A 26724-nucleotide genomic window follows, 5' to 3' on the forward strand; every position below is an offset into this window, starting at 1 on the left:
ATCTTTTTGGCAAATGAAAGAGTAAGGAGTATATTAGACTGAGTCCCTGCACAGAGGGTGGGTAGCGCAGAAGCAGAAAAAATATGTATTGCTAAGTTCATTGGTGTTTAGATGTGGGTAGCATAGTAACAAGTGCAAATAGTTTGCCCCAAGTGAAAATGTTTTGGACATGGTCTGGTTTTTTTGTCTGTCCTTGAACTGAAAAATTTGCATGAAAAATTTTGGAAAATAATTGTAGTCTACTCCTGCAATTTGAATTGGAAATGTATTTTGAAAGGGGAAAAAATATGAACAGGAACTAAAAAAAGCCCTTTTAACAAAACTACTATCATTTTACTCTTGAAACAAAAGCCTTATTGCCACACCCAGCAACATAGGTAATATCCTAGGGGCAGCACTGAATCTTTTTTTTTTAGCTTGGCAACTGAAATGGCAATTTTTCAACTGGCATCCTTGGCTGTGGTCCGATAGTATCTGGGTCTCAGATCAACTTTTTTCCAAATCTGATTACATTAACCACTGCCCTTTCTATTGAAATTATTTGATAAATCAGGTATATTTCAATAAAAAACTCTGATTGAGAACTAGCAATGATAACTATGGCCACTTCCATTGTAGAAAAAACTATGAACTTAGATATAAAAACTTTCAGTATTCTGTATACAAAATTTATAAGTAGCTTTTTATAATGGAATGTATGCCTTCCTGAGGCTTGCAAATTGGCAATACAAGACTAATACAGGCACCCCACATGCCACCTAAACCCTTCCCAAAGCAAATTTTTTGGCTTGACAGTTAGTTTTAAACAAGGAATATCTAAAAGTTGAATAGGGTCCATGTACAACGAAACAGTGATGACAAAAGGCAAGCATTTCTACAAAACAGTGTAGCAACAGTACTTGCAGTGGAACCCAAATATATTGTTTTTCAATGGGATGGACGAAATAAACGATGAATTTAGGAAAACGACTGATGCGGGAATGCTTGTCTAGGTTGCCTATGTAGCAGGAAACACATGATTTTAGGGAGTAACTGTGATATTCTTTGAAGGATTCGTAGAGGAATTTAGCTGTTTACAATAAAATTTGAATTTTATGTAAAAAGTGTGGGCATATTGTTGAGTTGACTAAAATCTCTTTCAAATATCCTATGGTCTTCGAAACATGAAACCTGCACTAGCCATGATTTGGGGTGTCTGAGGCCTTTTGCATTGTTTTGGAGAGAAGGAAAGCGTCAGAGGGAGGGGGGAAGCAAAAACTGATGGGTGTTTTGTCAAATGATGGATGCGGGAAAATAATACGTTGGAACTGCGATATTCAAACGATCAATGCAGGAAAACGATACTTTCTGGAATGATACATTGAGGTTCCACTGTACATAAATATGATTAAAGAGAAAAAATAACAAAAATTAGAGATAATCATCCAATAAAATATATTTTTATGCATTAATTGGCCTAACATATCATAAAAGATTACAATGATGGGTAATATTTGTAAACATAATAATCCCTGATTTAAGGAATAGATTCACTCCAAAGTGGTACAGCCATTATTTCTTCATTGGTTCAGAGATTTTTTTCTTCCAGCATACATTCAGTACCAAGCTTGCGTAACAACAACAGTGGCACGATGGAGAAGGCAAATCATTCCCAGAGACTGGCTTTGGTCTTTGAGTGGCCAAATCCTAGCCGTGTCCATTCTCAACATCAAAATTTGAACAGCAGATCATTTTCACGAAAGCTCTTGATTGCCCTCTCAGACAAAACACAATTATGAAGCACCATTTCATCCAGACAACCCTTTTAAGTAATCGATTCCCGAAGTAGCCGCTAAAGTCCTGATACATCCCTCCCTGACGACTGATGATATTCTTTCTTTTATGGCGATGAGTTACTCTTTTCAAAATTTATGCTAAATATTATGAACAAACAAAGTAGGTGGCGGTATTTTGTGGAGCTGAATAACAGGTTACATATTGGCAGAAACATGTTTGCATGGTCCGTAGATATTTATTTACTGACCCAGATACCACAATCTACCGGTATTCCTTGTTTAACATGAACTTGCTAAACGCAACTAGTTGTCAAGGTTGCTCTCTATTTGTTCAAGCTATCTTCCATTTTTACCTCAACTAAGCAACTTTACAAAACTCTCACTTCACCCCTTCAACAGCATGGGAAAGAACACATTTATTCATGAAGTAATTGGCACCACAAAAGATATTATCACTTGGGTTTTCAATCACTATGAGGTATGAATTGTATTGATACCCATGCATGAGAAATGGCCCCCAGAAAACTCAACTTATGGCGCACAGCCTAAATTATAATGCACAAAATATACACCTCTCACCAAACATGAAATTTGCTTAATGTGACAATTTTCATGAACATACCTATAGTGTGAAGTGAGGGATACTTAATAAACAATAAACAAATTTCAAGTCAAGGCTCTTATATGCAGGAGCAGTTGAAAACTGGCTGCCGTGAAGAAAGTCTTCCCACTTGTTTGAGAGCATGCAGAGATGCCGGGTGTTGCATCGAGTTAGCACGTGGGGAGGGTAGGGTTGAGAGGCAGGGTGGCACGAGTGAAGGATGTGGTAAGAAAACGAGAAGTGGTAATCATAGGGACGCTTTGATTTTCAGAATTGAGAAGAAAGTAAACGACAAACTGTGGTCGATTCCGAAATGGATAATTCTTTGAGTACTTTGAGAAAACAAGTTGCCGGTCAGCTGTCTTTGGATATTGATGATGCGAACATGTCAAAGGAAGAAAAAAATGCTTCCTGCACATTGGAAGAGAGAAATAATGGGGTGTCGGAGATTGGCAAGGGAGAGATTGAGGTTGTGGTGGTTAATTGTGCCACAAGAAAGCGAGTTGACGGCCTAATTATGGCTTCTGATGAGGGGGATGCATCAAAAGTTAAATAAGGGATACCTCTATTTCATTCCATACCTTGAAAATTACGTAGTTTGTCGAAACCTCAATAAAAATCTGGGGGCCACACTAACGTGTTTCTGTCATTACATTACCTTCAGCTATCATCTTGAAATTTTCATGATAAAGAGAGCAGACATTTGCCTGTATCTCATAATTAAAAATTTTGCATCTGAGAAAGTACTAAGGTAATATTTTCAAATTTGAGATAAAGGCAAATGTTGGCAAGGGTCTCTATTTAAAGTTTTCTGAAAATTTCTAGAAGATAGCATAAGTTATAGGTTGTGGTGGTTTGTTGTGCTGTGAGAAAGCGCATTGACAGCCTAATGATAGCTTTCGGTAAGGGGGCTGCATCAAAGTTTAAATGAGGGATACCTCTATATCATTTCATACCTTGAAATTGACGTAGTTTGTCAAAACCTGGGTCAATAAAAATCAGAGGACCATACAAACATGCTTCTGTCTTTATGTTACATTGAGCTATCATCTGGAAGTTTTTATGATACATCATAGTGGACATTTGCCAGTATCTCTTTTAAAACATTTCACAACTGAGAAAGTGCTGGGGTAATATTTTAAAATGAGATATTGGCATATGTTTACAAGGGTCTCCAGTTAATGTGCCTTGAAAATTTCTGGACGATAGCATTTTTAAGTTTTACGCAAGTAATACAAAAATCATGAAAAAGAGGTCTCGAGCAGGAGGGATGCATCCTCTTAAGTAACTGTATTTCACTGTCTTTCGTCAGATCACCATGCACCGAAGATGCTCATCTTTGAATCGAGTAAATTATTACACACATAGAGCGGTGCTATCACCAAGATCCTAAGAGTAAAACAGCATAATGAAAATGTCAAGCAGAGATCGAAGGAGACAACAAGTAGAGGTGGGCATCTTCAGACACATTTAGATGTATACACTATCTTCCTACCATACACTGGACGCAATAGGCAAACCTCACGCACGTGTTTTCCCACCGACCGCCTTGTAATCACCACAAAGCTGTCAAGTGAAAAAATTGACTGAGGTCTCTTCACAGCATTAAGAACATAACTTACATCATGATACAAGGAATTTCACATGGTATGTATGTATTTAGAGATAATGTTTTTCATTGGCCTTTATCAAGGCATTGAAATAAATAATTACGATTTCACACTGGGTAATGAATAGCGAAAGAATTGCTCATTCACCATGCCAGATGAACATGTTTGGCCAAGCAATTTTAATTACTATTACTAATACTCCTCTCAGATCAATTGCATCACTTCAATAAAAATACACCTCAACCGTATGACCTACATTAACACAAACACTGTAAGTTCCACGTTAGCTTTCATACCTATATATTCATTATCAAGCAAAACAAAGAAGTTTCAGCCATGAATAAATTATAAATAAGCAGGGTACAATTGGCTCATTTTGATTGATGAGTGGTTAACATTCCGATGTATAAAACTAAAATATGTATTGAAGTACTGATATCACCCCAGCATAATATAAAAAATTAGCTAAACCAGAGTTGCAAAATTTCTAATTCAACCATATTCTCTGTAAACCACCTCATTAACAACTTTTTAAAATATGATTCAGTAGCACAGCGTTCACAGCCTCTAAAACTGCATTTCTTGAACAAAATACAACCATATATATACGTATGTGTATAAGTTAGAACATTCACGTTTCACAATCACGATTTTCTTGAACAACATTGAACGGCACAACATGTTAGAAATCCTATAACATCTAGTCTTGAAGGACCACAGAAAGATCCCCTGGAGAGATTGGGCAGCTCTTTCAAATACCGCAACAAAGTCTAGAGGCTCAATTCGATTGCACAAAGGTGAAGGGGGAGTGGCAATTTTTGCCTTATCGTCTGTCACAAAAGGAAGTCAACACTTACACGCACACTCTTGCAGACACTCAATAGATACATATGTACACAATGCTTGATCCTTTTAATGTACATCCCCTATCAGTCTGACGGCCAATCAGATGGCTTCGTATGCTTCGGGCACGACGGATGCCGGAGACCCATTCAAGAACTCCTCGAGCTCGTCGCTGGCGAGCCTCCCACTCTGCTCTGAGTGGCTGCTCTTCTTCTTCCGACGCTCAGACTTCCCTTCTCCATCCTTCTCCTTTTTCTTTTTTGTCTTTTTATGTTTCTTTGAAGATTTCTCATCACCCTGAAAAAAAGCATTCATGTAACTATTTTTTGAACACTATAAGTTCTGCACTGGCTTTCACACCTACATATTAATTCCACAGCACAGCACATGAGGAGAACTTGAACGCAGTGCAATAATTATAACACAGCATAGTGTATATCCACTCAACCCTTTTACTTCCACCGAGCCGATATACGTATCGGCCCTTGCTGGTTAAGTGAAAATTGCATGGCCAATTTATCAGCACGAATTATTTCACTTTTTTTATGATTGTGGCCTTTTCAACAGCTGTAATTTATGTAAATCCCCATAACCTATCTATGGTTATAAGATATAAAGATATCTTAAGAGTTGGGAAAAAAATCTAGACGTATTAAATAAAATTAAGTAGCTGAAAAATTTTTAAATCTGAAATGTTGCTAATTCCGGAAAATAGCCTTGGCAGTCTTCGTACATCCCACCTGAAATGGGCTGGCAGCAAAAGGGTTAAATGCCCTTGCTCATTTGTGGAACTTGGTAATAAAGTTCACTTTGTAACCGCCGAGACCAGGACTGATGTTCGTAATTTCATAATAACATTTATTTATTACGTATTTGAATGGCCTTTTCCTCAAGATCAACAATTTGCTTCATAATAACGAGAACTTTGTAATAAGGTTGTTTGTATTAACGAAAGTCTTCTGCATTAACCCCACAATATATAAAAAAATAGTCATTATAAAAACCTATGTTGAAAAATGATATTTTTTTGTTAAGTAGATTATTTTTTTTTTTCAAGTTATCTGACCCTGAAGTCGCAGACGTGTACACGGCCAAGGGGCCCCAAAGACAAATGAAAACCCTTGGAAAAGTGAAAGAAAACAGTTACGTGAGCATGTTTTAATGATTTAAACTAAACAATTCGATTAAAAATTTAAAGCAACACTGTTTTCAATTTTGCGGATGCCTAAGAGAACATGCCCACAGTTACACAGGGTGAAGAAAAATTGTGTCAAGAAATTTTAACCCTGCATAGCTGATGCCAGAGCAGGAACCAAAATTACTGATCATATTCAGGTTGAAAACGTACCATCATTGAACTACAGAAACTTTAAGCCAAGCACTCCGATTGGCTGCGAGTCTGCCCTGTTGCCTCATGCCTTGGATAAATCGCAATCTCCAGCAGGAAAAGTATTCGAAGTCATGAGTTGTCCACACCTAAACATCTTTGGTAATTTTAGCTCCTCCTGACATTATCTATCCTGGGTTAAAAGTTGTGACACAATTTCTGCCCACACTGTATACTTGCCTACCTGAAAAGCTAGCACTCTATTAATGTGTAAACATTTCTTAAATTTTCTTGAGACAAAGAGGTGGGCGACCCATAAGACAATATCTTGAATTTAAAGAGCACTTGCTCATAAGATACTAAGATACATGAGATGGTCTGCACAAATGCATTACGTATACAGGTACAGAATCTAGGCCCTAGCAGGCTCGGGGGCCCTGTCGGAGATTCCCATCCCCCCAAGTCAGTTCGTACCTGTTTGGGTCTTGAGAAGATACTGAAGCATAACTTTTAGCTTAACCCATTTACGGCCAACGTTGCGAAAACGCAACATTATTAAGAAATGCAAAAAAAATGTTTCAATTGAATTTTATTCATGTAGAATTCGCTTTTTTCGATAACAATAAGTTTAAACTGATTTTTAGTGAGTTTATAATGACATTTAATAAGTATTTCGATATTTAAAAAAATACTCAAAAAGTGTCAATTTTCGAGTCTCCTGTTAAGCAAGATAAATAATTTTTCCTAAGAGTAACTATTCCCTTTATTAAGTTTTTTATTCTTCCATGTGGACATAGAAATTTCAATTAATAGATATTAAAGCTTATATTTCGTCAGGGAGTTAACATTAAGCAAAAATTAGATCCGGAAAATAATGTTGCGTTTTCGCAACGTTGGCCGAATCCGGTATCTACAGGCAGTTATGCAACCCGCATTACCACATAATTTCGTCTCATAGGATATTGCCGTCTTTACTGTCAGATATAATCCTACGCCTTTTTATGCCTCGTATTTGACAGATATCGTCATATTTGATAATTAAAATTCTTATATATTATATTTCCAATGAGATGCTCCATTATTTTACCTAAATCCAATATAAATTAGAGATGCATTATGGCTTGAAAGAAATGGGTCAAAGTGAATATTTTTACAGAAGATAACGTGTTTTCCAGTTTTTAATTGACATTTTTATCACAACATATTGAATTACAACAAATAATGACTATTTCTGAATTACATGATAGCATTTCGGGTGCAATGGAACACAAAACTTTGTAGATTCAATCCGAATTAGTCCTTCCTTACTTCACGATTCAGCGATGTCACCGAATTCCAAACAAGATATTGGGTGAAAGGAGACGATAAGGCGTAGATTTGGTTCAGAAATGATTGAACCAAAACATATTTAGATTAATAAAAATTATCAACACTTTTTAGACAATTCCTTTCCGGACAAAAATGACAGATTTGTAAATAATGACCTCAATTTGATGACGAATTAAAAATTATTACAATTTGGAATATTTGCGTATAAATTTTGAAATAATGAGCAAATGGTACCTTACTTTGGTCACTAAAGTGCATAAATGTTCTTTTAAAATAAGCCTTTTAGATTTTGCTTTTAACTTTGGTGCTCATGTTATTCAGACGGTTTAAGGGTTCAACCAGGCGATAGAAAATTACTTCCATCGAAATTTAGGCTTTGAAGCAAGCGTTATTCTGGAATTTCTCAAGGTTATCCCTGATCCCTCTAATCATCGTATGTTTTTCGATAACTTCTTTTCATCTTGAAGACTATTTATTGTTTTGAAAGAAATAGGATTATTTGTCACTGGAGCCATCCATGAAAATATAACGGAGGAGTGCCTGATAGAGTATAATAAAACCATCGATGTGAAACCGAGAGGAACATGAAAACAAACATTTGATAAAGCCGACGGTCTTAGTATTTTTCGATGGTATGATAACTAGATTGTCCCTGTAGACAGCAATACAAGTTTTTCGCTTCCATTGGGCACAGGGAAAAGTTTCTGCAGAAAAAAGAAAATACTATTTCACATACTATTCTATGTTAATAAAAGAAAATACTTTTCGTGTTATTGGGGAGTATAGTAAATACATGGGAGGCGTGGACCTACTTGATAATGCAAATTACCGCACTCGAATTCAGGGGAAAAAAGGTCCTAGCTAATCAACTTACTGCACAGCGTTTGCACTAAAGCCAGGAGATTGTACAGGTTATGCAGCGGAAGTAAATTTCACTGGTAGACTTCAAATCGTATCTAGCAGGGACGCATCTTAAAAGTGAAGTGAATCAGTCAGTATATGTCGTACCCCTATACAATTCGCATCCTTAAACATAGAAAAAGTTAGGCCATGTAATTCATCGTGGATTCGCGAAGCATGAAAGGACGAATTTGGCCATAGAGTTAAAAAAAATTCAGTAGTTGCCGTTGTGATTCAATCTGCAATGATAAAATTAAAGTCAATGAAAAAATGTGAAATACATGCTATTCTGAGAAAATTTTTGCTTTGACTTATTTCTTTCAAACCGTAAAGCATGTCTATTTTATAGTGGATTTAGGTCAAATAATAATAACATCTCATTGGAAACATAATATCTAAGGATTTTATTTATCCAATATAACGGTATTTGTCGTATACGTGGCATAAAAAGGTATAGGATTATATCCGACAGTAAAAACAGCATATTCCCATGAGACGGCAATGTATTGTAATGCGGGTTGCATAACTGCCTATAGATACCGGATTCGGCCAACGTTGCGAAAACGCAACATTTTTGTTTTACCATAAGCAAATTTTTTTGAAGGCCCATATTTTCAATTTACCTTATTTAGCATGTTATTAGGTAATATGAAGAGAAAAAATTATATATTTTTAAGTATTTCTTTACTCGGCCGGTAATGGGTTAAGGGAAACATTAGGAAAACACTGGCTGGTATAAAGCTAACAAAACAATACACACCACAGTGAATCAAATGGCACATGACTAAATTTTAGGGATGGTCGGATCAGATACCTCGGATTCAAATATCCACGGATATTGCCCTTCATCAGATACATCGGATCCAAAGTCGCGGGGGACATCGGATCTGGATCCGAAATTTCAAATAATAGCTTCAGTGAATGCTCTTCTGAGAAAATTTTTGCTTTGACTTATTTCTTTCAAACCGTAAAGCATGTCTATTTTATAGTGGATTTAGGTCAAATAACAATAACATCTCATTGGAAACATAATATCCAAGGATTTTATTTATCCAATATGATGATATAAGGGTAGAAAGAGTTCCCATTCTATCTTGGAATGCGCCGTCGCATGCGATTCTTGTCCTACTCATGAACCGTTTTGTTTGAAAGCTCTCGCAGATGTTACGTAGGAGAATTTCAGCCATGGAAAATAAAAAAGGCAAAATATACTGGCACATAATGTGACTCTTACCAAGAGATTGAACAATCATCGTGGGAATCTCAGCGTCAGGAATTTAAAAATGCATTTGGATCCGAAAATATCCGATCCGAAAGATTCGGCTCCGAAAATCAAGGATCCGATCTGAATCCAAAAAAAAAATCCTGGATCCATCTATCCCTACTAAATTTGTAAAAAATCAATTTATCTACACAAAATATGATTTATTTTGCATTGTGACATTTTTTAGATTTTTCATTTCACCTCCATTTTTAAGTTTTATAATTATTATTACCTTTTCTTTCTTTTTCTTAACCTTTTCTTTGCTGACTTGAGTTTTGACTTCCATAGATGGAATCGTCACAGACTCATCGGAGCTAACGTTGTTTTCCTTGATGAAGCCATCCACTAGATCATCATAGTTTGAGGCACTAGTTTTTGACCAAACATCACTGTGGAAAAAATATTAGGACAGAAAAGAAAGGTATAATTAGACTATTATGACCCCTTCACACATGGCTGCTAAAGGCCAAATGATTAAAATGAAATAATAACTAGAAGGATTGAGTAGCACATTCAAAGTAAAATTACTTACAAACAAATGAATGAAAATTTTAAAATTTCATTTTTAAAAATCATTGAAAGAACTCTGGGTTTGTCAAACTTATCTTCATGAAAATCAACTACGTAAAAGTCTATACTTTAAAATCCGGGTCATTTCAATTAATTAATTTGACATACAGAAACAAAGTCAATTTATATTAGAGTCATGAATTGATTTCTTCACATTACAGAGGTAACCCAAAAAAATATGAATAACAAAAATTAATAATCCAAAATAATTTAAAATGAAACCCAAAAATAAAAGCCCAATAATAAAATAATCACAATCCAATAAGCATTCATTATCAGCAATTCAATTCCTTGCACTTCATTACCAGTCATACTGAAGATACTATCTAATATTTTACCTCTTATATTCAAGTTTCTTAGGTTCCAATAATTCCATCCGCATCATTTTGGTAGACAATGATTTATGCTGCACAAAGTTCATTTCATGAACAGCCTTGGTTGCATCACCCTCTTGTCCTGATGCCACTGACAAGGGCCGTTCACCCTCACCGTCATCGTCAGAGAGTGCTGGAGAGCTGTTGACATCCCGTGGAGTTGACGCCATTACTATACCACTGTGATTAGCACCAGAATACTCGTAGTCTGAATCCAGGTCATCCTGGAAGCCAGCCACCAATGGGTTACCTTTTCCCGCATCACTGTAGGAATTGAAAGTCTCGTATAGATGAATTGCCATCAGAAAAAAATATATTGAAACAAGCGTGCTGTGCCCGCCCCCAGCGGGCTTCCCCGCTCTTTTCATTGCAGGTCCACAGAGGGATAGGCGCGTTTCTAATTTTAAAATGTAGAAAAAAAAGGCAGGGTCTTATGTACAAGTACAAATTGAGGTCAGAGGATCTCTTTAAACACAACATTGGAAGTAATTACACTATCCTCTGTTAAACGCACATGATGACTCATACTTACGTATCAACAGGAGACTTGAATGTGGAATCAGCCACATTTTGATAAAAGTTATTTGAAGAATGCGAGATATCGTTGCAAATGAACTGTATCAGTTTGTGCGCCGTTAACGTCAGGAATATTTACCGGTTTCTGATTTTTTAAAATTTAATTATTTTAAAACCAATTTTAGGAAACAATAGCAATATTTATGAAGTAAGATATGCCGTCGCATGTTCTCTGATAAATTCTGTGCATTTTGGTACTTCATTTGTAGAGTTTGGTTGCGTATAAGTTGAGAAAAAGGTATCTATGAAGTAGAAGTAATATAGAAGATAGGATTTGAAATATAACACTTAAAAGCCTTGATTGAAACAATCAGCTTCAGGTTTCATTTCATGCCTACTATGGCAGAAAAAAGCATCAAGACAAAGTTTGTAGTGTCACTATTATTCCATGAGAAAATCAAATTTTGACTCGCACTTTAAGTTCATACCATAACATAAGAGTTACCCGATTTAAAAGCAATATTTTTTATTTTTATACCAAGTGATTTAGAATTATGCTTGATGAATACTTACATTGACTCATCATTCAGTGAATCAACCATAAGGCTGTGCTGAATAGGTGAGGTTAGAGCTTGCCCCAGACTAAGCCACAGGCATGTGAATCAAATGCTCAGGGCACCATATAAAATATATGAAATACCATGGACGGTTACTTCGGATTTCCACCAGGTCAGGTTCTCCATCACAGCCGACGTTTCGATGCACGAGTCAACCATTGAAATGCCAGCCGCGATGGTAAACCCCACCTGGTGGAAATCCCAAGTAACCTTCCACGATAGTATGTATATGCCGGGAAAACCTGCGATCTTTCTTAACTCAAAATAAGATAATGCAAAAAATCCACAGAGAAAAAAATCATTCACCTTGACCAGGATTCGAACCTAGGTGCCCCAATTTCCGGTCGAGTGCTTTAGCCAGTTAAGCTATCGAGGCATCATTCCTCTCTGTGGATAGTTTTGGACACAACTGGACAAGGTGTCCAGTGTCCACATCCAGTGGCGCCGACTCCATGGGGCCTGAGGGGGCCCAAGCCCCCTCAAAAATTCGTTATGGGTGCGAGGAAAAAATGTGTCAGGCTTGTCGATTTACCCTTGAGTGTCCAGATATCGAGATTCGAGTTATCAGGGTTCTAATGTTGATCATATGACTCTTCTAAAATGCTTAAAAAACTTAAGACTCACTACTTAAACGATTTCCCGGGGCATGATCCCCAGTTTGGGCCCCCCCAATATTTTTTGTAAGTCGGCGTCCCTGTCCACATCCACATATCCACAGAGAGACATGACGCCTCGATAGCTTAACTGGCTAAAGCACCCGACCGGAAATCGAGGGATCCGGGTTCGAATCACGGTCAAGGCGAATGATTTTTTCCCTGTGGATTTTTTGCACAATTTGTGCATTGCGTGTGACTCCCGTAAAAGTTATCACCGTGGCTAGTCCCGGTATATTTAAAATTAAGATAAATAATTTTACATAATATTACACACTAGGCCCATAGATCAACATCTTGTGCATCTTAGGCTTAAAATAAATAATAATAATAATGATTACCTGTCCTCATCGTCACTGTCACGCTGCATACTCATGGGCACTGGCAGTGGTGGGTGTTTGGAGTCGTCTTCCAGGAATGACCTGTCTATTGCCATCCCACCCTCGGGCATAAACTCGTCCAAACTGGAAATGTTGGTGTCATTGGGCGATTGGTGCGACTCTATCTTCCCATCAACCACTGAGGAGAGAACAAGCCCACACTCAACAATATACCAGCAACATACAACACCACTTGCTGAAGATAGGATATGTCAAGCTCGTAGTGGGAAGGTTTTTGGATGGAAGAGTGGAGGATAGGTGCTCTTTTGCAATCATCAGGCAGTGTTGGTAAAAGTACAGAGAAAAAGTTACTGGGCTCAACAGGGTTCCCACTCTAACTAAATTATAAAATTCACGGTTTTTTCCAGGTTTTCATGGTCTAAATACAGTCCTCGTTCCACGTCACCCCGTTTAACGTCATTTCGCGATAACGTCACGAAAATTTTGAGACCGTCATTCGTTTATCGCACCTACCCTTCGCGATAACGTCAAGTCTTTTAAATTTCGCGCGAAGGCGAAGCGGCGGGCGTTGCAGGTTGTTCGTTTTGTGGGCGGTAATACAGTCAGTCTAAGCAAAGTGTAAAACGGTGTGTTTATTCTTAATTGCGATTACGGTTTTAGCAAAAATTTCTGAAAAATGAATTCTTACGTAGGTGCGCAAGGTTTAACTTGACATAATGGTTTTCAGGAACCTAAAAAGTGATTTCTAGGCATTTTTCCGTGTAGAACTCGGAGATTTTGTCGTCACTTTTTTGCCGAGTTCACAATAATTTTGGTTCCTGTAACTGCGACGATGTTTCAGCGATGATGATGCCCAGGCGACGCTCGCCCGGGTGACCACCATAGCAAAGCCGAAAAGCAAATGCTGGAAGATACAAAAATGGAGAAGGATTTACGTCACTGTTGCTATTGTCGTCGATGAAGACAGGAACTCGTATTTATGCGATAGTTTGGCATTCCCACCGTAAAAAATGCCCCAGATATGATACGCTAACATTTTTTTCGCGTAGGAATTGTGAGGTCTAGGAGCCGATATTCACTTTTAACATAGTTTCTTATGGGATATTATGCTTCGATTAACGTCATTTCGTTTATCGTCACATTTTTCAGGAACGGTAAGTGACGTTAAACGAGGACTCACTGTATCATCAAATTCACGGTCTGCTGATTAGCCATTTTAGGCAGAAATACTGTCGAAGTAACAATCACCGCACGCACGTTAACTAAAAATTTATCAACCCCGACAGGCGCCGTGAATTCAAACATGGCAATGAAAGTGCTATTTCTCATGACGTCACCTATCGATACCAAAATTTAGGTGAAGCTTAAGGTTGTGATTGGCAAAATAGAGGGAGCAGTGAGGTAGGGAAGTAAAGAAGTGTCTGATTTTTTGCCAGGGTTAATGAACACTTTGTTTGCCGGTCTTCCAATCACAGGCTCAAGATCAATGCGTCGTCATGGTACAAGGTACCAATAATTGTACTTCGAATATACGTGTTGTAACATAACATAAACAAGCCACCATGTTGTTTGTATGTAATTTCAAACTAACAATGGTAGTGAGGGACGGGGAGATTGTTGTGAAGGGAAAAAGGGTAGTCGTGTATGGAGAGAAGGAGGAGGCAGACGTGTTTAAAAGAAAGATAGGGAGAAAGACTAAAGTAGCGGTGTATTGAGAGAGCAGAGGAAGAGATACGGCAGAATTCAATATCGGCAGGGAGAAGAAGAGAACGCAGAGAAAAGGAGGCGCCTACGAGAAGAGAAGAGAACGGGAGGAAAGGGATACGGCAGAACTCAAGATCCACAATGGTGCAGTACATGGCGGTGGTTCAGTGAGTGGTAGTACAAAATATAAATGGGATTGTGATAATCATGGTGGCTTTTTGATGTTGTTTTTTTGCTCCAAAGTTTTAAAATATAGAGCTGGTTTTTGAATTGTACTAAAATTATTTGTTTAGCTAGTAGTGGATATTTTTTAAAACGTTACAGTGTGGAGATAAATGTGTGGACAGTGTCTGTATGTGGCTTGGACTTGAAACATGATTGAAAAATCATCTTTTCTTTTGATCTGTCAATTGTATTTCTTTTTCTATAAGTTTGAGAGGTTTTTAAGGTTTCATGATGAAATTCACGGCTATTTCCAGGTTTTTTCACGGTAGACGAAATTCACGGCTTATTCACGGTTTTAAGGTTTTCACGGTTGAGTGGGAACCCTGCTCAATTACAGTTCATCATCACTGGTCAACAATCCTAACATTGGTTTGACGCAGCTCTCCACTCAATTCTCCCATTCGCGAATCTACACACCTACATACGTCTTTCTTCTCTTTCACATCCTTCATTATCTGTTGCATATATTTTGTTCAAGGTCTTCCTTTTCCGTTCTTGCCATCCACTTGTCCCTTGACAATTGTCTACCTCAAACCATTGTGTCTCAAGATGCAGTCTATAAGGCCATTCCATCTTCTTATTACGGTTATCATAAGGCTTCTCTTCTCTCCTACTCTTCTTAGGACTTCCTCATTCCCGACTTGTTTGATCCATTTGATCCTCATCATTCTTCTGTAGCACCACATTTCGGAGCCATCTATCCTTGCTTTCTCCGCTGCTGTCATCATCCATGCCTCACTTCTGTATAGGAGCATACTCCAAATGTAGGTTCTAATAAATTGTTTCCTAACTTCCATATTTAAGTTTCCCGCTGTTAGCAAGTTCCTCATTTGGTGGAATGCTCTCTTTGCTTGGGCTATTCTGCTGATTAGGTATGTCTTTCTTGCTTCTACCTTCACTAGTGATTCTGGTTTATTCCCAAATAATTTGGGATTTGCTAATTTTTTCTCCGTGGCTATTCACTCCCGAAGCCTTTCCTCCGATTATAGTTATTTCATAAAAAAGTAATCAATTATGAGTACAAATTACTGATTTTAAAAAGTAATCAGTAAAATTACAGTAACAATTACTTCTTGTAAGATTGTCTACTCTGTAGACCACCAGGCAACTGCTGAATAGTGCAGTAAAAATGTGGAATAATATTGTCATAGATGTTGCAAGATCGCATTTGGCTGTTGTGGTGGCTGTATGTGATCTTGAACGCTTCCCTGTTCAAGCGTGTATACTAGACAGCAAAGCTGCCTGAAAGTTATTCAAGTTTACATAGGAGCGAAAAAAGTAATCGTCGATTACAAGCAAGTAACCATTGTAAGAAAAATAATAATGATTACAAACTAAAATTATATTTCATAAAAATTAATTATGACGAGCACAAATTACTGCATCAGCAATCCGATTACATTTATCCAATTACTTAACAGCACTTTCATCAAGAGACACCTTCTATACATAGCGAGCAAATGGGTTCCGGCGCAGAAAGACTTACTCTTGAATACAATAAAATACCAAGGAAAGCTATGCCATTTGTTAAAATCTCCTAAGGGTAAACAGAAAGTATTACGCAGCTTTTACACGAATTAGGATAGGAGCCACTAGAGACTCGGGAGGCCACGTGCTAAGCCATGTGCCATACTCACTAAAGCTAACTTCCACTGTAATTCTTCAGATGAATGATAGATGGCATCCCATCCACAATAATATTTTGCGAATGCCCCAAAGCTATGAAGCTAATTTTTTGTCAAACGCTCAATTTACACTTAACACTCTTTTTTTCTGCCTTTACAAGTGATACTTATGTATTACAAAATGTTGTGATTACATGAAAAATAATGTAAAATGTAATTTTTATCATTATTTCCATTACTTTCAATCATTCCTTCTGCATCTGCTTGTGACATACACAGAGCAGAGATCACTCACCGTTGCCTGATGAGGGATTGTCTTTAGAGGTCCTCCCAAACAGTTTTGACATGAAGTGGCCCTGATTGCCATTGGTAATTCCTTTCGGCAGCTCGCCTTGGAGCGAGCCATCTCGTCCATCCCCTGCCCTCGACTCCACGGGCTTGGGTTCCTGCTTGCCAGGGCCTGTGGCTGGCCGAGTCTCAGGCAAGTTAGCTGGTGGAGCAGCGTTAGAATTGGCTGCAGTTGCTAGGCCTGCATAGGACACAACACAAAAATCAATAAGAAGACCAAGATAATAAAGAAGTAGTTGTCTGGTGCTTAAACGTGTGGAATTTGCTAATATTGGTGATTGAAAAGCAAAGACTTGCTTCCACTGTAATTCTTCAGATAAATGATAGATGGCATCCCATCCACAATATTATTTTGCTTTGCTTTTCAATCACTAATTCACATAGAACACCATCACCACTAAATGCGATGGCGGGTGGCGTCACATGGTGGAAATCCTTCATGATGCACAAAGGGTAAGAAAAAAACTTAGCTGTCCCACAAAATAAAATATATATTTGCGACCGGTTTCGATACGGCATACCATCATCTGGCCAGCTATCTATATTTTATTTCGTGGAACAGCAGTCTTTTTTTCTTACCCTTTGTGCACTATCATCACTACATCAACTTCAGTCATACCATGGTAACAAACACATCTGTACATATGTACCTAGTAGGTATTGTAAGTGTTATATCTATACTATTTAGTCATAATTAAATCTATTTTCGTCTTACCAATCAATCCTACTTGCATTTTTTGCTATTTCACTCCTAACCACTTCCATCTATTATTTCTTGTGATGGAGTGCATCACAGTGGAATTGGCTCATCCTTAGTATTTTCCAAAGTGGCCATCCATTTCCACTCTTCCCTCGTGTCAACTCACCTGTTATGCTGGACGACTGCACCGCTGGGAACGACGAGCTCTTCTTCATCGCACCCAGTGGTTCGGGCCTGGGCATCTGTCCCTGGTTCCACGTCTGGGGCGGAGGGGCGTTGGGGGGTGAGGAGAGGGCGTGGCTACTTTGGCTCGGGTTCAGCGATGGGGGAGGGGCCTGCGGAAGGGGCCCAGCTGACGTGGGAGGGGCCATGCTCCCATTGGGGCCCACTGGCGTGGGGGCGTACGACGAGAATGCCTGGCCCTGGGCACCCGTGTTCTCAGCTGCAGCACGGCGCCTCGATGTCAAGTTCTCCAGGAACCTTCCAAAGAGACAAACAACAGAGTTAACGCAGAGCAAACAGAAGGTTTAATTTTTAATGAAGACCTATCAATGGAAGATTTACCATGAGGTTTAACACTTTGAATAATATTACACATATTTATGTATTATTTTGTTCCTCATTTAAAGATTTACATTTAATAATAGAAATTTTATATTACATTTATAAATGCCTCACTTGGCACCTAAAGACATTCGTCATAATTTTAAAAGAGTTATATAGATAAATACAGCGGAACTTGATTAGTATGATCCTCCTTAGCACAGCGATTTCTCTCAGTCCCGGTGCCATCCAAATGAAATACAGGTAAAACTACTTGGTTAGTACGCTTAACATAGTGGCACTTTCCTGGATAGTGCACTCAATTATTAGCCATGAAGCAACCAGCAAGTCGTTTCCTTGTATCTTCTGAGTGTGTAAACCACCAAATTCATTAGTTACAGTGGAACTTGGTTAGTACGTTTCTGAAGGGACCACGAAAAATGAACGTACTAACCAGGAAAACGTACTAACGAGGTAAGTAAATAATAGCAGTCGGGGTTATTGCAATCAGTGAAAAAGTCGTCATAATTACAATTACTATCAGTAGTTCTCATAGGATCGCCTTCCTGAACTCTTTTCACATTTAAAATCAAGAAAATGAGCGCTACCATGAAAAACAATACCATGTGAATAAAAATCGCAATTTTTCATGGACATCCCGGAGAGGATTTCATAATTACGGCGTCTATCTCCCGTGATTTATCCTATATCTATTTACAGAACGAGGACGAGTGAAGCTCAGACAAGCGAAGACAAGTCATTTTTCTTTCTCACAGCGTACTCGGAGAATATAACAACAACCCGGAGTAAGTCAACTGGTTTTTTAAACATCATAAAAATTGGGCAAAATTATATTGACTTTCAAATTACGGCAACAGCCGTAGACATTCGCTTCTGGAATGATACCATTTCGATTGTAAAATCGATCGATATATCAACTGATGACACGCAAGATTATTAGATTACGACGTAATTACAAGAAAATTTTATATTAAACAGTTGAAATTTACTTTCAAAATTTGTCTAATGTCGTCTGCTTTCGTTCCGAGATCAAGTATTTTTAAGCTAAGCTTCGCGTGGAGATCCAGAGGATCGTCTGCTCCCGCAACAGTAGTCAAGTAAATACGCACGACGTCGAGTTTATGGAGCAGTACTGTTTTAGATAATGTGGGAATTGTCTAATACCGTTAAGACTCATTTCTTCATCATGATAACTCGTGCAATAGCAACAATTGCCCACTCATGAACTTTGTGCGCGGCAGTGGGCACTCCCAAGCTCCAAAGGCAACAGAAGGTGAGGAGCTCGGGGTGGGGAAAATTGGGGCTTCTTATTGGCTGTAGTTTTTCATAGTCAGACTCCCAAAAAATGGCCGCATTTTATTTTTCATCACGTCACAAGAATTTAGAAATGCATTTGGATAAATTACGGTAGAAGAAAGAGATGTGGAATGAATGGAAGAATGTTAATGGCTAATAATAATAAATTAAATCATGAATTCAGACGTTTGCGACCCTTAAGAAGACACTAAAGAACGAATTGCGGGTTGCGTCACGGCAAGCAATTGAGCGTACTAACCAGGAAAGCGCAATTTTTTCAAACGTACTAACCAAATTCTTTTACCTGTATTTTGCTCGGATGGTACCGGGACCGAGGGAAATCGCCGTACTAAGGAGGAAAACGTACTAAGGAGGAACATACTAACCAAGTTCCACTGTACTTAATTATTATCAGCCATTGACCTTCTTACATTCATCCCAAATCTCTTTCTACGACCCTGATGCATCCAAATGCATTTCTCAACGCAAGGAGTACGGGCGTCATTACTTGACAAGTGTTGCGGGAGCAGACGATGCTTTGGATCTCAACGCAAAAATACTTGATCTTGGTACAAGAAATAGAAAGCAGACTACATTGGACTATGTTTTAAGAGAATTTAAACTGTATAACATAAAAATCTGCTTATAATAATCTTTAAATGACTTATTAGTCATCATATCAATATCGATATATCAATCGACATATTCAACAATATGGGTTCATTCCAAGAACGAATGTGTACGGCTGTTGCCGGGATTTATGGTAAAGAAAATGTTGCCCAATTTTTCTGATTTTTTTTAATAACAACCAATTGATATACTCAGGGTTATTGTCATTTTAAATGAGTAATCACCGAGGAAAAAGAAATGACCTAGCTACTGTCCTCTCAATACATACACGACAAATCACAGGAGAATGATGATGTTTTTATGTAATTATCTCTGGGAAATCTATGAAAACATTGTGATTTTCGTTCATATGGTATTTTTTGGCAGTTTAGTGCTAATTTTCTTGATTTTAAATATGAAAAGAGTACAGGAAGGCAATCCCACAAGAACTTTGGATAGTAATTGTAATTATGAAGACTTTTCCACCGATTGCAATTACCCCAATTTCTATTATTTACTTCCTTGGTTAGCACGTTTTCCTGGGTAGCACATTCATTTTTTGTGGTCCCTTTAGAAACGCACTTAAGAAGTTCTACTGAATATATTTTCATTAAGTGTAATTTCAAATGTGATCAATACAGTGTAAAGCAGAGATGTACATCATATTATCTTAAATGAAAAAAATTACCTAAATCTTACTATAGTCAAGAGTTTTAGACATTTCAATTCTGTTGTTCTATCTGATATTCCACGTTTCGATGCTATTGTAAAAATTCTACTAAGCTACTGAGCATTTAAAATTATGACGAACACATTTTAGGTCAGAAAATGGGAGTTGAACTGGCTGAATTTCATGTGAAATGAATTTGAAATTAATTACTTTGAAATTGCAGATTATAGCAACAATTCATGAATAATTCATGCATTATTCCCAATTCTCCAGTTTTCCCAGTCAGCAGACACCGTTTAATTTTTAATGAAGACCGGTCAATCGAACAATTAGCCAAAAGTTTTACACTTAGAGCTGGTTTTATGCCGTTGTATTATCTTCTGTATGGTCAATTAATGCATGAATACATTGAGGTAAATGATACTATGTCCTTCTTTTTAGCTCATTTCTTGTTTATAAAGAGGTAGCATAAGAGTGTCGATTGGTTCTGAATAAGAGGTAAGTCGGCTAGATTGCTTGAACTATGAGGGAACCAGTTGTGCCATAGTGAAAATTGTGATAAGTGTATTCTTGTCCAGAGAGAGAGTTCTTTAAAATACAAAATAAAATACAAATAGCATATCACTCACTTATCATAGTCAGCCTCATCGCTGCTCTGATAGAGATCCAACTCTGCAATCGTGAGCTCTGTCTCTCGGGCATTGGTGGCTAGCTGCGCCTCCAGCGTATCCCTCTGCAGTCTGAGGAATGGTACGTTGAGGAAACGATGCAGTAACCGCAGTCCGAAGCCATTGCGCATTGATGATTCGGCATACCGCACTATGGACCCAGGAGATCTTTAAGGAGAAAAGATCAACGCATAAAAAGAAAGCTGATAAACAACTGCAGCAATTACGAAGTCTTCCCAAACCCACCACCAGCAACAGTTAAAACTGCAAAACACAAATTCAATGGGACCAGAAAACAGTGCCTAGCAAGGAGGCACAATTGTTCCTTTTAAGTTCATAATAATGAGTACGTCCAACGATAGAATATCAAATGCAAATTGGGAGGACCTGGGTTCGCATCCAGGTCATGGCAAATGATTTTTCCTATTTTTCTGATTTTAGAAAGTTATGCAGCTGGCTATACTCTGTTCATTTTATCTCTGCGGGTGAGCTGGTGTGGCCTAAGCAAGTGGAGATGAGGGGAGGGAAAGTCTCTCGACATGTGACTTTGCCTTTGCCAATCAGCAAACAGTAGGCGTGGCCTCAGTGAGTCGCTCTCAGACCACCGCCGAGTGAACATCGTGAATCTGCGCGTGGAGCAGTGTTGCCAAACCTCACGGGTTCTACTTGTATGTCTTTAAGTGTCCCTTTCACCAACGGTGCTTCATTCAGCATGGTAGCTGACAATGTCATGGGGTTCAGTGAAAGGATTATCCCCAATGCCTTCCAAATGAGTATGTATATTGTCTCGGCGCCGGGGCCAAAATACCAATGACCACCCCATGACTCACACGTTTTCAGTGACAAAGTAGGGCGGCTATGTATATTTGGCAGCATTATGTTCGCTCCTCCTCTCTCTCTTGTTAGTACCCCTCCCCTATCTGCGAAGCCATCCGAGAGTGTCCCGGCTCTTACGAAAGCTCACCCACAAACATAAAGTGAATAGACTTTAGTTTCAGGTTATTACTTGAATAACTACAGTAACACTAAAATTCCATACATTTACTGCAAAGGTTTTTCACCATTTACCGTATTTTACAGCATATAAGACACACACTTATTTAGAAGGCCATTCACAAGGAAAAAAAGTTTCAATAGAGACAGTGTGGTACCAGAATAACCTAAAACGAGGTTTCTCTTAGTTCTCACGTTTCGTAAAGGACAAATCAACAATCATTGAATGCAATTACCAAACATATTTTTATTAAAAAAAGCAGAAACATAGGCGGGCAAAGCAGAAACAAAAGAGGGCGGAGCGAGCGCTACTAGTTTCGTTTACTTTTTGACGGGAAGGGTGCAGTGTCGGAAGGAAACCATCCCAGTTCTCTTTTTTGAGCTACCTATATTTTTGATGGAAAAAGTTTAGTTAAACCTGATAAAATAATTATGGTAGATACAGAAAAAGTTAACACGTGTCTAGACCTTTATCCAGGCTAAATATAGCATTCAGTATTTAAAGTTAACCTGTCTCCTTCATGTATAAGATGCAGGTAACATTTTTGAGACCAAATTTAGGAAAAAAAAGTGCGTCTTATATGCCGTCGAATATGGTACCTTTCCAAAATGAAATGGGTGATTTTTGATGGGAATTGTCTGTAGCGAGTCTGAAATACGATGAGTTATTTCATGAGAATTACCAAGTTCTTCTTTTTGAACCCATTAGCACTACATGTATTAAGATTTTATTCGTGCTACTGATAACACGGAGAAATTTAAGAAGAGGATAAAAAGCAATTATGTACACAAATGTAAATGTCAAAACAAATCAAACTGAAAAATATGGTTTGCATAAACAAAAGGGAAAATAATTGGAAAAGAAAAATCAATCACGGCATCCATAAAAATGCGTGTGTGAAGTGAGTAGCAAACATTTCTACAAATTCATGCATGTATTGCATTAAAATGCATGGCAAATACCAATGTCAGCATAAAACAATATGTCCATGTTTACCTATTGAGACCTTCAATAAAATAAGTAACAGTGTCTGATGTCACCGTCCTATGGTGCCCCATGTCACAATGATTAGCCAACACCAAAACAGGAATGTGATGAGGAACCTTGGGCAGCTCACGAACCACGTAGTCAAACGTCCTGTAGAGGAAGGTACAATTCAGTCAAAGCAGTTCACCATTACATTATTTCCAGCCACCTACATCCAACTTTCTATAATATTGTGAAGTCTATGTTAAAAAGCAAATGGTTGACTTTAAATTAAATGATAAATATCACTTGCACAAAACTAGGAGATGTACTGATGTGCATGTCCAATAGGGTGGTCCTTATTTTTCGATTTTTTTAATGTCTTTCGGGACGCCCCCTCATTTTATGCCAATCGGTGTAAAAACATATCCTGTAAAATATTATTGCAATTGGATAATGGGAAAACGTACCGCATCGCACTCAAACTTGAGGAATTTTGGTATTTTTGGCTGTTTTTCGGATATGAATGGCGATAAGAAGGCGCTTGTATTTTTCAACTGATTTTCTATGGTAACAAACGATACAGTGGACATTCGGCATGCTGCTCCTAAAATATTTTCCAATTGTGACAAGTGGTTACCGAGATACGGCCCCAAGAGTGAGCGCACCCCACCCTAGGCAGACATTTTTTTGTGGCACGTGGGTTGCATACGCTCAACATTTGTTGATCATTCTCATTCATTGTGAAACCATAAAGTTCTTTAGATAAACTTTAAAATTCGTCAATATAACCTTATTGCCATGTTTATGCTATAATTTGCTTCTACCATGCCGGCACTACAGCTGGTGTGAAAAGTGTATTCGACGTGAAGATCGGGAAGTCGTCAGACACTAATGCTCCTCTGTTTTAAATATTTCAAAACCTAAGGAGAATAAATCATTAAGTCCAAATAATATCCCGTTTCGGCAATAAACAGCGATAAATATAGCATTAAAGGTATCTCAACTTTGAGTGCAATGCGGCACGTTTTCCAGTTATCCAATTGCAATAATATTTTACAGGATATGTTTTAACACCATTTGGCATAAAATGAGGGGGTGTCCCAAAAGAAAATCGAAAAATAAGGACCACCCTAATGTCCAACCATCTAACTTATCTTTGACACTAACTGGATCTACGACAATGCGTACAAAAATCGATAATACCTTACCCTTGATTATTAATATCTGTGCTTTTAACAAATTGAGATGAACCTCTCTCAGTTTGAGTGATTGAGTTTGTACTTTTAGTTTTTTCGGCATGCCTTATATACATGCCCTGTTCATATCAGTGTATTGTGTCTGCTGGCAAATAAAATCATTATTATTATTAACTCCATTGAGATGAGCATACTTCCCCTCACAGGGACAAGCTCTGCTGGCTTGATATTTCTAACAGCTGGATTTGAATATCTTTTGTGCATCTTTTTATTCTCATTGTTTGGTAATAAAAAACTTACTAACAAATATCTCAGTGACCTTAATCACAATCCTGCAAGCAGAACAATATCAACTTGAAATAGCACCTTGAGAATTAACCTCATAGAACAAATATGAACCGCAAGTCCTCCACTGTCACTGGAACCGACATATGGAACAAGATTTATGAAAAAGGGGTTGAATGTTATGCTGGCAAGCAGGAATATGGTTACATTACACTCAGACTTTGCAACAAATAGCATAGATGCAAAAGGATCAAAAAATTAAAAAACTGCACATATAAAATCGTTTCAGGCTTGATTTTGTGGAATATCGCTACATATATCCATGATAAAATCACCAATGGTAATTTCCACACTATTTAATTTAACCCTCAACAACCGACCATGGTTTCAACACTATATGTCATTTTCAAGGTTTCAATGTCAACCTTGAAAATGACACAAAGTGTTGAAACCACTGTTGGATCATTGAGAGTTAAATTAAATACATAGTGTGGAAATTACAATTTGTATTTTTGTTGTGGATAAAAAACTGCAATAAATGACCAATTTCCACGGTAATCAAAACGGGCGTTAATAGAAGAATAAACAAATTTAAAGTCCGAGAAAGTCGAAAAACATTTTCCTCTCCGCACGCAAGAAAATCTTTTAAAAATGTGACGAGGCAAAAATATTTACCACTTGCGCATAAAGGCACATCTTTCATGCCACTAACAAACAGATAATACAGAGAGAAATGTGATGTAAAGAACTACGAAATGTTGTGCCCACTTTTTAAAATTACTAGTATGTAAACTGTGACATTACGAGGTTAATTATAGCAATTTACCAAAAAATACATGTCAAATTTGTTTGCCGCTTGACGAGCACAGCTCCTCCTATTAATTGTATTCCCTCTCTAAATTCCCATTGGTAACGGCTTGCTGATCCATCGTAGCAATATAAAGTCATCAGCTAAAGATAACCATCAAAATAATAAAATTATGTACTAGGAAAAATTAAGAATACTATTAATTAGGAACGGCAATAATCATGTCTGATGTATACTATTGACATCACTGGAAATTTCACACTCAGTTCAATATTTCTCTGAGATTTCCATTGAAAATAAAATTCCCCAAGATTTACCAGTCTTCCAAAGCAGAGCACACTTAGTCTCATGCACTCATCTCTGTTCATATTGTGATCCCACTCACCAGCTCTTCGTGACGTCCATCATGAGTACTACACCATTGGTCCCCTTGTACACATCGAGGAACTGTGCGTCGAGGGCTGCTTCCTCTGGTCCATCCTCCGCCACCCCCTCCTTGCCCCCATCCTCCGTTGCGCAATCGGGACCAAGCTTCAGCCCCTTCAACTGCCTGCGCTTGCGTCCATGATCTACCACGTCCCACACCTCAACCTTCACCACGTCCTCTGTCGCCTTATAGCTCCACTGAATGCTAGCAACCTACGAAATACATAAAAAGGAAATATGATTCAGTGCGGGGATCGGGTTGGTGTGGTGGCTAGAGTGTTGGCTTCCCACCCGGCAGGCTCGGGTTCAAATCCCGGCAGTGGCAGAGAATTTTCAGAGACTGCCCGATCCCTGCTTGAATGTTGTGTGGAGGACATTTAAAGCGCAACACTCCGTCCGTCGGATGGGACGTTAAGCCGTGGTCCCCTTGGCGCCTTTCGTTAAGAGCAGGCTAACGCCGACGCCAGGTTTCTCTCCACCCTTCCTTCCACACCCTTCCCTCATGGCGCAAATGACCTCATTTGTCGGTCGCCTCCTCCAAATACCATACCATGATTCAGTGCTTTCCCAGTGAATGATATTCAAGAACTGTTTGTTCTCAGGTTTCCAACTGGGTCAATATCTCCAAGGGCTCCAACTTTTTGGCAGTAGACACCCTGTAAAATTTTACTGGGTGTCTACTGCCAATGATTGGTTTAATGGTTACAATTTTTGCACAGAGTGGTCAAAACGTGGGTTTACAGGTGCCATTCATGCCTGTTGTAAGGCCTGATGTTATTTTTCTCCAAGCTAATTTCTGTGTGTTCTTTCTCTAAGTAATCCAAAAAGCCAGGGGGGTGAGTATTTCAGTATTGCCAAAAAAAAGGACTCCTAGAGAAAAGGATTTATCACTTCAAATACATCAACATAATGCATAT

General features: G+C 38.2%; 1 protein-coding gene across 2 annotated transcripts in view; it reads right to left on the bottom strand.

Annotated features, from left to right (window-relative positions):
• Positions 1-1410: 1410 nt before the first annotated feature.
• Positions 1411-26724, bottom strand: part of LOC124168882 (rab-like protein 6) — a 32215-nt gene continuing 6901 nt past the window's right edge. The window contains exons 4-12 of one of the 2 annotated variants that reach the window (XM_046547256.1): positions 25767-26020; positions 23120-23260; positions 21091-21297; positions 17489-17802; positions 16570-16797; positions 12721-12898; positions 10558-10857; positions 9882-10038; positions 1411-5126 (exon numbers count right to left, since the gene is read on the bottom strand). In XM_046547256.1, coding sequence (XP_046403212.1) covers positions 4932-5126; positions 9882-10038; positions 10558-10857; positions 12721-12898; positions 16570-16797; positions 17489-17802; positions 21091-21297; positions 23120-23260; positions 25767-26020 — 1974 coding nt within the window. In that variant the 3' untranslated portion in view covers positions 1411-4931. Of the gene's footprint in view, positions 5127-9881; positions 10039-10557; positions 10858-12720; positions 12899-16569; positions 16804-17488; positions 17803-21090; positions 21298-23119; positions 23261-25766; positions 26021-26724 lie in introns of both variants that reach the window. The other variant, XM_046547255.1, reaches the window with a different exon arrangement.

The sequence above is a fragment of the Ischnura elegans genome, chromosome 12 (genome assembly GCF_921293095.1).
Source record: "Ischnura elegans chromosome 12, ioIscEleg1.1, whole genome shotgun sequence".
Classification (NCBI taxonomy): Eukaryota; Metazoa; Arthropoda; class Insecta; order Odonata; family Coenagrionidae; genus Ischnura; species Ischnura elegans.